Source organism: Ovis aries, chromosome 7 (genome assembly GCF_016772045.2).
Source record: "Ovis aries strain OAR_USU_Benz2616 breed Rambouillet chromosome 7, ARS-UI_Ramb_v3.0, whole genome shotgun sequence".
Taxonomy (NCBI): Eukaryota; Metazoa; Chordata; class Mammalia; order Artiodactyla; family Bovidae; genus Ovis; species Ovis aries.
In genome coordinates, this window is record NC_056060.1 from 85,398,098 (window position 1) to 85,409,815 (window position 11,718).

The 11,718-nt window shown below is 40.8% G+C and overlaps 1 protein-coding gene and 1 non-coding gene across 34 annotated transcripts in view; both read left to right on the forward strand.

The window, feature by feature from the left end:
- Positions 1 to 9,410, forward strand: part of TTLL5 (tubulin tyrosine ligase like 5) — a 311,118-nt gene extending 301,708 nt beyond the window's left edge. For 29 of the 33 annotated variants that reach the window (XM_027972048.3, XM_060418366.1, XM_060418388.1 and 26 more), the window contains one exon: positions 8,755 to 9,410. In XM_027972048.3, the coding sequence (XP_027827849.1) occupies positions 8,755 to 8,777 (23 nt within the window). In that variant the 3' untranslated portion in view covers positions 8,778 to 9,410. The remainder of the gene's footprint in view (positions 1 to 8,754) is intronic. The other 4 variants (XM_027972042.3, XM_060418363.1, XM_012182100.5 and 1 more) reach the window with 1 other exon arrangement.
- A 2,162-nt stretch (positions 9,411 to 11,572) lies between these two features.
- Positions 11,573 to 11,644, forward strand: TRNAW-CCA (transfer RNA tryptophan (anticodon CCA)). Its single transcript has one exon. It is a non-coding gene; the product is annotated as a tRNA-Trp (tRNA).
- The last annotated feature ends 74 nt before the right edge of the window (positions 11,645 to 11,718 follow it).

Sequence of the window (11,718 nt, forward strand, 5' to 3'; positions counted from 1 at the left end):
TGGGGATGAATGGAGAGAGCAGCATGAAAACATAGACTCTAACACATGTAAAACAGCCAGTGGGGATCTGCTGCATGACTCAGGGAACTCAAACCAGGAATCTGTGACAACCTGGAGGGGTGGGATAGGGTGGGAGGTGGGAGGGAGGCTCAAGAGGAAAGGGACATACATATATACCTATGGCTGTTCCATGTTGATGGAGGACAGAAACCACCACAATATTATAATTATCCTTCAATTAAAAATAAATAGATTTTTTTAATAGCTAAAAATAAACAAACAAAAAAACTTGCTCATATGTTTAGAGAAATTAAGAGGGAGTGAGACTATGAGTAAAACCAAGAGATTAAAATTATGACCAAACAGATTTGAAAAAAAGAACTAAGTAGCACTTTCAGAATATAAAAAAATACAGTAATTAAAGTTTAAAAATCAACAGATGGGCTTCAGTACAGATTAGATCCAGCTGAAGAGAGATTCAATGAGCTGAAGTTGCTTTTAAAGAAACTATCTGAAACGTAGTACAGAAAAAAATAATAAAACAGTGGAAAACCAAGCGAGAAGCCCTAATAGCTATCTAATTGGAGTTCCAGGAAAAAAAATGGAACAGGGCAATATTTGAAGAGTTAATGGCTAAAAACTTTCCAAGTCTGATGAAAGATACACAAATTGCAGTGAATCGCAAGAAATCCACACCTAGACACACCATGCTTAAACTTTAGAATGCCAGAGACAAAGGAAAGAGCAAAGAAGCCTTACCAAAGGGTGCCAGCATACTCCTCAACAGAGGTGGTGGAAACCTTACCGTTGATGACAAGAAAGAATTACCAAACCTAAAGCATGTTTAAAGCATTTCATAGATGAGGATGAAAAAAAAGACACTTTTTAACATATAAAGCCCTGAAGAATTTGCCCCTAACAAACCGCCACAAAAGGAAAGAACCTAAAGAATGTATTTCAAATAGAGAAAGATGATGCCAGAAAAAGGTCTGAGATGCAAGGAGGAATTATGAGCAAAGACTGTATAAAAATGTGGACAAATGTAAACATAATAACCAGTGAAGTACTAATGATGTTCTTGTGAGGCTACAAGGGAGAGGAAGGGAATGAAAATATCCAACATCAGTATCATATAAATCAAAAGAGAAGGTATGATCAGAGTCAGAGGCATCTAACCCGACATGGTACAATGAAAAGATGAAGATATTGATAACTTCAGCCATACATGCTTTATACAAATGCAGAAGGGAGCAGAGTAATTACTAGAAGGTTACAAATGTGAAACTTCCAAAATAGTAGAGAGGAAACGAGATGATAAAAATGACAAATCCATAAGAAAACACAGAAAAGGTAGAACACATAGGAAGCGCGATTTAAGATCGTGGATGTAAATTAAAATATTAGTAATTACAGAAATGTGAATGAACTAAATGTTCCAGTGAAAGAGACTGATTCATTGGACAGATATTTACTGAGCATCTGCTATGTGAAAATCCCATGGACAAAGGAGCCTGGCTGACTACAGTTCATGGGGTGGCCAAAGGGTCGCACACAGCTTAGCCCTAAACCACACTACGTGCTGCACACTGGTCAGCACTAGGCACACAGCTCAGAGCAGTGAACAAAATAACCAGAACTCCCTAATGGGAGAGAGACAGGAAACCAAGTAAGTAACACAAATAGTGCATTAGATAGTGGTGAGTGTTCCAGAGAAAAAGTGAAGCCGTGAAAGGAAACGGGGAGTGAGGAGAGGCACTGTGCTGAGCAGTAGTCAGGAAGGGTGGCGTTTGAGTGAAGACCTGAAGGGGGTGAGGGCCTGAACCGGTGGTGGCGAGGGAAGGGAATTCCAAGCAGAGGGCACAGTGCGCGCGCCTGCCTTGAAAGGGATCGTGGCTGCCGTGTTTGGGAAAGACAAGCAGGCCAGTAGGGAGCAAGGAAGAGTGGACACAGATGGGCCTCAGAGATGATGAGGGGTCAGATCCCGAAGACCCCACAAGCTAAGGAAAGGACCTGTACTTCCCTTTTGAGGGAAGTGCGAGCCGTCAGAGCATTCCGGGTAGAGGCGTGCAGGAGCTGACTTTGGATCTGGTATCATCTCTGTGGCTGCTGCGTCAGACGGGGCAAGATAGTAGCAGTGGAGGTGGGGAGAAGTGGTCAACCAGAAGAGGATATATTGTCAGCCTTGGTTTTAAGCAGCCACTTGTAGACTACTTAAAATTAGAGATACATCTCAATCATAAGTATATGAAAAAGCATGAAAGGAAAGGTTGGAAAAAGATATACTAGGAGGGTACACTTATAGTCACCAGACAAAATAGATTTTAAGGCAAAAAGTAGATTGAAAAATAAAAGGAATCACTACATTTTGGCAAAAAGTTCTGAAAATTCATCAGGAAAGTATCCTTTCCTTGTGGACTTATTTTAACTAGCATATTGAGTGATTTTTAAAATTAAATAAAATGAATAGTTATAAAAAAATATATATATATTGGGCAAAACTTAACCACAAAGAGAAACAGACAAATCCATCTTCGTTATGGAATGTTTTAATGTGACTCAGTAATTGCTAAATCAAGCAGTCTGAAAATCTTGAAAACATTTTAGGAAGTTTGAACTACTCAGTTCACAGACTTGACATGATGTGTGTAGAACATCATGCTGTGTAAGCGCATAACAAACATTAGTGTCTGTAGAAACTATGTAGTAGGCTTTAAATCACATTTCAAAGACCATCTTCCTGGATCACAATCCAGTAACAGAAGAATGAGTGGAAGAGTCTCGTGTGTTTAGAAATTAAGAAAGAGTTAATTCATCAAAAAAATCGTAGTTTGGAAACACTGTTTATCAAAAACCTGAGGAATATTAAAGGCAGATTTATGCTAGGGAAAGGGGAGAGGCTGAAAGTTAATGTGCTAAGTGTCTGACTTAAGAAGTTAAAAAAAGAACAACATAAATTCAAAGATAATAAAGATAAAAGAGGAAATTAACAAAATAGAAAATAAACATAGGGTTGTGAGGAACAAATAGAGACATTATACATGCTTCAGAGATAAAACAGATGGTAGGAAGATACTATGAATAACCTTGTTTTGATACATTTTTAAAACTTTGTTGAGATGGATGTGTGTGCTTAGTCACTCAGTGGCGTCCAGCTCTTTGTGACCCCATAGACTGTAGCCCACCAGGCTCCTCTGTCCATGGGGATTCTCTAGGCAAGAATACTGGAGTGGGTTGTCATGCCCTTCTCCAGGGTATCTTCCCAACCCAGGGATTGAACCCAAGTCTCCCACACTGCAGGCTGATTCTTTACCATCTGAGCCACCAGGGAAGCCCAAGAATACTGGAGTGGGTAGCCTATCCCTTCTCCATAGGATCTTCCTGACCCAGGAATCGAACTGGCATCTCCTACATTGCAGGAAGAGTCTTTACCAGCTGAGCTACCAGGGATGGATACAATTATAGTAGTTAGCTTACAAAAATTTACTAAAGAAGAAATATAAAGCCCAGATATTATTTTACTTATTAGGAAACTGAGTCAAGAACAAGTCTTCTCACAAGCTCAACCCTAGGCTTTTATAGTTTTACTGGACATCTAAGAACCACATCTACGAATCTTCTATAAACTGTTTCAGAGTCAAGGAAAAGGAGTAACACCCTAACTCTTATTATTGTCTTAATAGCAAGACCTAACAAAGACAGTCTACCCTAAAAGTTCTGAAATTATAATTTCTTAATTGTGGATATAAATGTGAAAAAATCTGGCTACAGCATTAGCGAACTGAGCCCAATAATGTTAAAAAAAAAAATCATGATCAAGTTAGGTCCACCCAGAGCTTCAAGGATTGTGTCATATTTAAAAAGGGACTCATAATTTTCTGCAGTAACAGATCAAAGGGGAAAAAAATGATATGCTCCTCTCAATGGATACAGAATGAGCATTTGATAAATTCAGTACTTTCATGACTTAAATAAAAAAAATTCCTAGCTAACTCAGAAAAGAACCTAATAATAGAATATCTCTACAAAAAGTCAACAGTAACTATCATACTATTAGTTGGGAAACCTTGAAAATATTTCCTTTAAGGTGCAGAGCAGGACAAGGGAACCCGTCACTTCTATTGAATGTTGTACTGAAAGTCCTGGTCAATAAAGTAGCACAAGGGAAAAATGAAGAAAGGACTGAAGAAAATCTGTCATTATTCTCACATAATGCATCTGTCTGCTTGGAAACCCAAAACAAGTATTCAAGTAAATTACTAGCTTTACAAACATTTTCCAAAATCAATTACAGATTATAGAAAAGATACCCCTTGTGTCGGGCTTCCCAGGTGGTGGTGGTGGTTAAAGAACCCACCTGCCAGTGCAGGAGACATAAGAAACGCGGGTTCCATCCCTGGGTTGGGAAGATCCCCTGGAGAAGGGCTTGGCAATCCACTCCTGTATTCTTGTCTGGAAAATCCCATGGGCAGAGGAGCCTGGTGGGCTACAGTCCAAGGGGTCACAAAGAGTCAGACACGACCGAAGCTACTTAGCACAGACTCTTTGTGTCAAAGTTATAATCATGAAAACATATACTATACCTAGGGAAGAATCTAACAAAAATAGTTAAAACCTAGTGTTTAAAAAATTATAAAACCCTATGTAGAGTCACTTAAGAAAACAAAAAAAACAGTGAAGAGAGAAACATGTTCATATATTAAAAATCAGTTTGGTAAGATGTCAGTTCACTCCAAAATTGATCTGTAGACTGGAGAAGAGGATATTAGTTGTTCATTTTTTTTAAAGCTTAAGTTGATTCTGAAATTTACCTGGAAGAGAAAATGGCCAAGTATAACCCTTATACTCTTACAGAATAGTAATGAGAGATAGGGGGCCATATGTGACTTGTCTTACCACATAACCAGAATTATTATCAAGGTAAAGAAATTAAGAAAATGTGGTGTTGGCACAGTAAACTGTGTTTCTTCTGCATGGAAACAGTGTATGGTAGAGAAATACTGCAGTTAAAGGAGGAAAGGGTAGATTTTTCAATAAATAATGCTAGGAAATTTTGTTATTGTGTAAGAAAAAATGAAAGTAGATCTATGCTTCATCCTGTACACAATTTTAGTTTGGATTGAAATACTTAAATACAGAAGCAAAAGTGTCCATATTTTATAAGACAGTATATGACAATATATAATGTAAGGAAAAGCTTTCTCAGATCCCCAAAGTGCAAACTAGAAAGGTGAAAACTGATCAATTTGACTTTGTTCAAATTAAGAACTTCTAAGACACCATAACTATGCTGGGGGGTCGGGGGTTGATTTGTTTTCCTTTTATCCTTGAGTCCTTACCTACATGAAATAGATGCTAAAGCATTTATGGATAACATGATGTGTTATCTTGGGTTTTCTATGAAGTATTCCAGAAGAAAAAGTATGCACAGGGAGAGAAATGAAAGAAGGATTGTAGGATGCTGATGCTGATCAAAGCTAGAGGGTGGGAACAGGAAAGTGTCTGATGCTCTTCTAGTTTGTGTGCATGTTTGAAATTTTTAATTTTAAGAAGTTTTTAAAAGAAACCATCTGTTTTTTTATGGTGACTGCCCTGGATATTCTGAAAGTCTTAACATTTAAAACAAAGTCATTTTCTGGAAAGGTCACTTGTTAAGTGTATATCGAAAAATGCAACCTAATTTTTATCTCGGAATAGGACTTTACTTATAAATTAATCATGAAACAACCTCTACAAAAAAAGATACTCTAAAGAGATTGAAGAAACAAGTCACAAACTCAATGAGGGTATTTGTAACATACCTTCAAAAAATTAGTGTCCAGGTATTAAGCAAAGACTTTAAAAATCAGTAAGTAGTTTCTTAGATACGACATCAAAAGCATAAGCAACAAAAAGAAAAGAAATAGAAAAACTGGACATCATCAAAATTTTTACATTTTGTGCTTCAGAGGACACCATCAAAATGAAATGACAAACCACAGAATGGGAGAAAATGTTTGCAATTTATTTATGTAATAAAGGATTTACATCTAGATATGTAGAGAAGTCTTACAGCTCATTAATTGAAAAAACAACTCCATTTTTTAAATGGGCAAAGAATCTGAACAAGACATTTCTCCACAGAAGATATGCATGGAAATTAGCTTATGAAAACATTCTCAACAGCATTAGTTTCTAAGTAAATGCAAATCAGAACCACAACAGAATATCATTTCATACCCACCAGGATGGTGATATTCAAAAAAAGACAATAATAAGTGTCGACGAGGATGTGAAGAAATGAGAAGCTTTATACCCTGCTTGTGGAAATCCAAAATGGTGCACCTACTTTGGAAAACAGTTTGGCAGGTCCTCAAACCGTTAAACATAGAATTACCATTATAACCCAGCAATTCTACTCTTACGTATATAACCCAAATGAAGACATATGTCCAAACAAAAACTTGCACTTGAGTGTTTATAGCAGATTATTAATAATATCCAAGAGGTGGAAACAGCCCAAACATCCAGCAACTAATGAGTGAGTGAATGTAGTATATATACACAAGGGAGCATTACTCAGCCGTTCAAGGAGCAGAATACTGATACATTCTGTGAGATGAACCGCCCCCTGAAAACATTATGGTAAGTGACAGAAGCCAGACACAAAGGACTGCATACTAAAGGATTCCACTTAATAGGCAATGTCCAGAATGGGCTTCTCTGATGGCTCAGCGGTAAAGAATCTGCCTGCAAGGCAGGAGCTGCAGAATGCACTTTCAGCCCCTGGGTTGGGAAGATCCCCTGGAGCGGGGCATGGCAACCCATTCCAGTGTTCTTGCCTGGAGAATCCCATGGGCAGAGAGGAGCCCGGCAGACTGCAGACCGTGGAGTCCTAAAGAGTCGGACACGACTGAAGCGACTGAGCCCACAGTAGGCAATGTTAGATAATAACAGACAGAAGAGCCTGGAGTGCTGCCGTCCAAGGGGCTGCAGAGAGTCAGACACAGCTTAGAGACTGCACGACAACAGCAGAATAGGCAAATCCACAGAGGTAGAAAGAGAGTAATGGGTACCGAGGGGCGGGGGCATGCGATGTACCGGGGTGATGGCTAAGAGGTGTGGGTGTTCACTTCATTTCAGTGAAAATGTTCTAGACCTGATTGTGGTGATGGATGCACAGTGAATATACTAAAAGCCACTGAATTTTACACCTTAAATGGATAAATTGAATGGTATGGAATTATATCCCAATAGAGCTATTTAAAAACATTAAAAAGCAATGACTCAATTGGAAAATAAGCAAAAGGCATGTCCTGGAATTTTGTTGAAGAAAAAATATGTATGTGTAATACTAGATAAACTTGAAAAAATGTTCAACCTCATTCCTAATCAGGCAGATGCCACAGTAGGATACCATCGTATCTCAGTCGATTTACAAAAATTTTATACTCAGGCAATACCACTTTTCCACATATAGAGAAGGCCAGGGGTTGGGGCTCTTACTCTGTCAGAGGGGGTGTGAATTGGTACAACTGCTTTCAAAAATAATCTGGCATTATTTTTAGAGGGTTGAAGATGCAAGTATTTATGACCCAACAATTCCACTCCTAAGTATCTATCTAAAGAAATTCTTCCAGTTGTGTGCTGAGATCACATGTAAGAATAGTCACATAACGAAATAGCATTGTAAAATTCAAACTTACATAAAGCTGAAATATAATGTTTAGGATATGAGTATATATAGTAACCAAACCTGTTTTTTTAAAAAGCAAACAAGGGAAAGATAAACCCAAAATGCAGGATAGTGGGGATGGGAAAGAATTAAGAGAGTCTCACTGGAGAAGGAAATAGCAACCCCTTCCAAGTACTCTTGCCTACAGAGGAGCCTGGTGGGCTGCTGTCCATGGGGTTGCACAGAGTCGGACATGACTGAAGCGACTTAGCATGCATGCTTTGCAGAAGGGAATGGGACCCCAGTCCAATATTCTTGCCTGGAGAATCCCAGGGACAGAGGAGCCTGGTGGGCTGCCGTCTATGGGGTCGCACAGAGTTGGACACAACTGAAGCAACTTAGCAGCAGCAGCAGCGTGGGGGATTTGAGGTAGTGGTAATGTTCCTTTTCCTAAACTGGATGGAGGAGTGTAGGGATATATTTGGGGGCTAGCGCAGGGGATACAAGGTCAAGTGTTACCTGATAACCCTACATGGAAGGAAGATTTAGACAAACTGGAGCATACATAGAATAGTTTTCCCACACAGTTCAATATTGAATGCTAACAATGCTGACTCTGAGGTTCAAGAAAAGGGTAGCTTGTATTTAGCATCTTTTATTGAAGAAGCAAAAGGGGTAAGTGTTCTTGTGGGGGGCCAGGAGAAACTAAGAGGTCTACACAAAAAAGCAGCAGCGGCAAAATGAGAGTGTTTAGAACAGTTTCCAACAAAAGTAGTTAAGAAGAGCTCAACCCAGTGCTAGGTGACAACCTAGAAGGGTGGGAGGGAGGTTCAAGAGGGAGGGGACACGTGTATACTTATGGCCGATTCATGGTGTTGTATGGCAGAAACCCACACAACATTGTAAAGCAGTTATCCTCCAATTAAAAAATAAACCTAAAAAATTATTAACTGAATAGTTTTCTACTTTCAAGTGACCTTCATTTATCTGGGCCACAGCTACTTTATTCTTCAGTAACGCTAACTTATCCAAACATTGCCACAGATTAGTACAAGCCCACGTGCTCATGTCTGATACTCAGTGGTTGACTTCCTCTCTTCCAGATCCCATTCACACTAAAAGATGAAGCACAGACCCGCGGAGGAGGAACCTGCTCACTGCTCCGCCACCCCTGGGTGCCTGACTCCAGTGAAGCACTCACCAGTGCTGCAAGGGGTCCAGAGTATTTTTTTGCTGCTTTAGTCCCCAATGCCTTCCAGCAGAAGTGGCAGTAGACTGTTGCCCATCAGCCAGTCCAGGCTTGTCCTGAGACGACAGGGAAACGTATCAGCTGGGTTTCGATGGAACTTGGCAGCAGGGACCTTCAGCGGATGCGATATATACCCCATCTGAGCACACGTGTATCTTTTCCTCTTTTCCCTCTCCCTTCCCCCACCTGCTTAGGTCTTCTCTGCCCCTCTCCTGCTACCACACAGATGATATAAAAGAGGCTCTTTGGCTATTTGCATTTTGCTTCCTCTTCTTTTCCAGACTTTGCAGTATTAAGCTTTACCTCCTACAAACCTAGAATCCCAACGACGTTATCTACCAAAGCTGTTCTTCCCTTTCCGGAGGGTTTGGGAGAAAGGGGGGCTTGCATCACAAGTTTCCCCGGGGGCGTAAAGACAAAAGTCGGTGTGCCGCTGACCACATGGGCCACAGTGAATGCACCCTTTGGAATTAACTGATTTCTAAAATTAATAAAGTAAGTCTATTTTTATTTTTTTTTCCATTTACTAATTTCCCAACAATCAGTATTCACAAACAAGACTGAAATGGGATCAACTCATTTTATTTCATTGCTGGGCAATTTTTTAAACTTTGGTTAAGAAATGTGAGCTCTAAAAGAGATGTTTTGTTCTTACATTTGGTTTCAGCAGATGGTGGGTCCAGGCTCGTCCCCAAGGGAAGTTCCAGCACCTGGGATGCTGGTGCGTGCACGCGTCTCCATTACCAGACCACAGCAGGCGGGTCCTCCCATGGCATGTGAATTTGCATCCAGTTGCACGGTGTTTACCTAAACAGTTCAGCAGAATGATATAGCTCCGCCCCTGGCTGCTTCCTGCTTAGCCTCGGCTTTCATGCTTCCTCATCCATCCTAGGTGGACCCTAGCCAGGTCTTCTCTCTGGCTTCCAGAGAAGGTTAAAAGGTGGCTGCAGGGCCCACTAAAGGTTAACTTAGCTACCACAGGAAGTTACTGGAGGAGAATCCAGCATCTGGAGTTTCTACAACAAGGTGGTAGAGATTCAGCACTGAAATCCTAAAAAAAAAAAGGACACCCAGAAAGGCGGAGAGAAGAGGGCCTCCATTGCCTTCTTGGTGAATGAAAACAGGTTTGAGCACATGGAAGCCTTCTCTTTCTTCGTGAGGAATGAAGTCTGTCAGTTGCAGGAGAGAAGAGAGAATGCATTCAGATGTTCCTGAGACTTCTGAGTAGTTTGAGGACCATCTTAACTGTTCTGCTAATTTGGTTATGAATTGATTAGTAGACAAATTAGAATTCCCCCATAGCCCCCTGCTGATGTATAGAACTGGGAAATAAGGTATTTGGGGAGACATACCATACAGTCCTTTTTATAAAAGAGCATAGGAAGGTATGAGTCCAGTAAAAGAACTTCTCGACCAACTGGAGTGTTTAGAATTGCCCTAGATAACCATCAGAACTGACTCCTCAGGCTGATTGCTTATTACATTCACCACGTGCTGATCAAGTGTAAGACCAGAACTCCAGGTGTCTTCCTTCATTTACCCAAGTATTTTAATGTCCTTATTATTGGTACTGGACTTCTCTTGGTAACAAACTGAGCAAATCCTATGATCCTCCTTCTTTACCCTTAAAGAGCCCCTCTTTACCCTTCCCCCAAAGGGGCACATATTTTAAAAGATGGACAGAAAAATGGTTTAGGTTTCTGTAGTGCCTATAAGTGACAGGTGGAACAGGGAGGCTGGGCTTCAGACCCCTGCCCATATTTGTATCAGCTAAGATAAGAATAGAGCCCTAACACAGAAGATTTGGAATCATAGTGGGGCTGTTTTTCTTTGGGATCCTTCAGGAAACACTGCTCATGGCCTTGGTTCCTTAGGGTGAACACAGAGGCCAGTGTTCTAGTGATGTCTAATGAGGCTGGATAGAAAGGAGAGTCTGGAACTTCCCTGGTGGTCCAGTGATTAAGAGGTTAAGACTCCATGCTTCCACTGCAGGGGGATTGAGTTTGATCCCTGGTTGGGGAACTAAGATCCCACATGTCATGGTTCGGCCAATAAATAGCCGGGGATGGGAAGGGGGCGGTATTCTAGGGCCTGTAAGATGATTTCCCTCTTCTCAGTTAAGCCTCAAGGACCAATAATATCAGCTATAAGGCACTACTTCTCAAAGTACAGTTTCTAGGTAGGCTGGACCTAACCCAGCCGTAACAGTGTCTCTAAAGCTGCAGCCTGAAATTACATGTTTTAAATAAGCACTTGGGTGATTCTTTCACCCACTGACATTTGAGAAGAACTGCCATCAATGAACAGACTGAAAATCTGGCTGTAGCCATGGCTGATGAGCTAAGTATGCTGTATCTCCTCTCCAGACCCACGGGCTCCCTTTGGTAAGACAGGACATAGTTCCTGAAATAAAAGTGGAAGTAAATGGGTGTCATGTGGGATGGAGTGTGAGAGAGGAGCCCTCAGAACTGGCTGGGTGTAGACAAAGCAGGAGGAGAGTCTTAGTGACCAAATTCAGTTTAATTTGGGACAACTCAAGAAGGGGCAAGGTGAACACACACAGAGACAGACACATACATACAGGCACCAACATATTGTACACATCCTACACCCTCAAATTTTAGCTTCAGAAAGTTTTTCTTTTTTTAACCAGTGGTAATTTCAGTAGATCTTCCCTGGTGGCTCAGAGGTTAAAGTGTCTGCCTCCAATGCAGGAGACCCAGGTTCGATCCCTGGGTCGGGAAGATACCCTGGAGGAGGAAATGGTAACCCACTCCAGTATTCTTTCCTGGAGAATCCCATGGACGGAGAAGCCTGG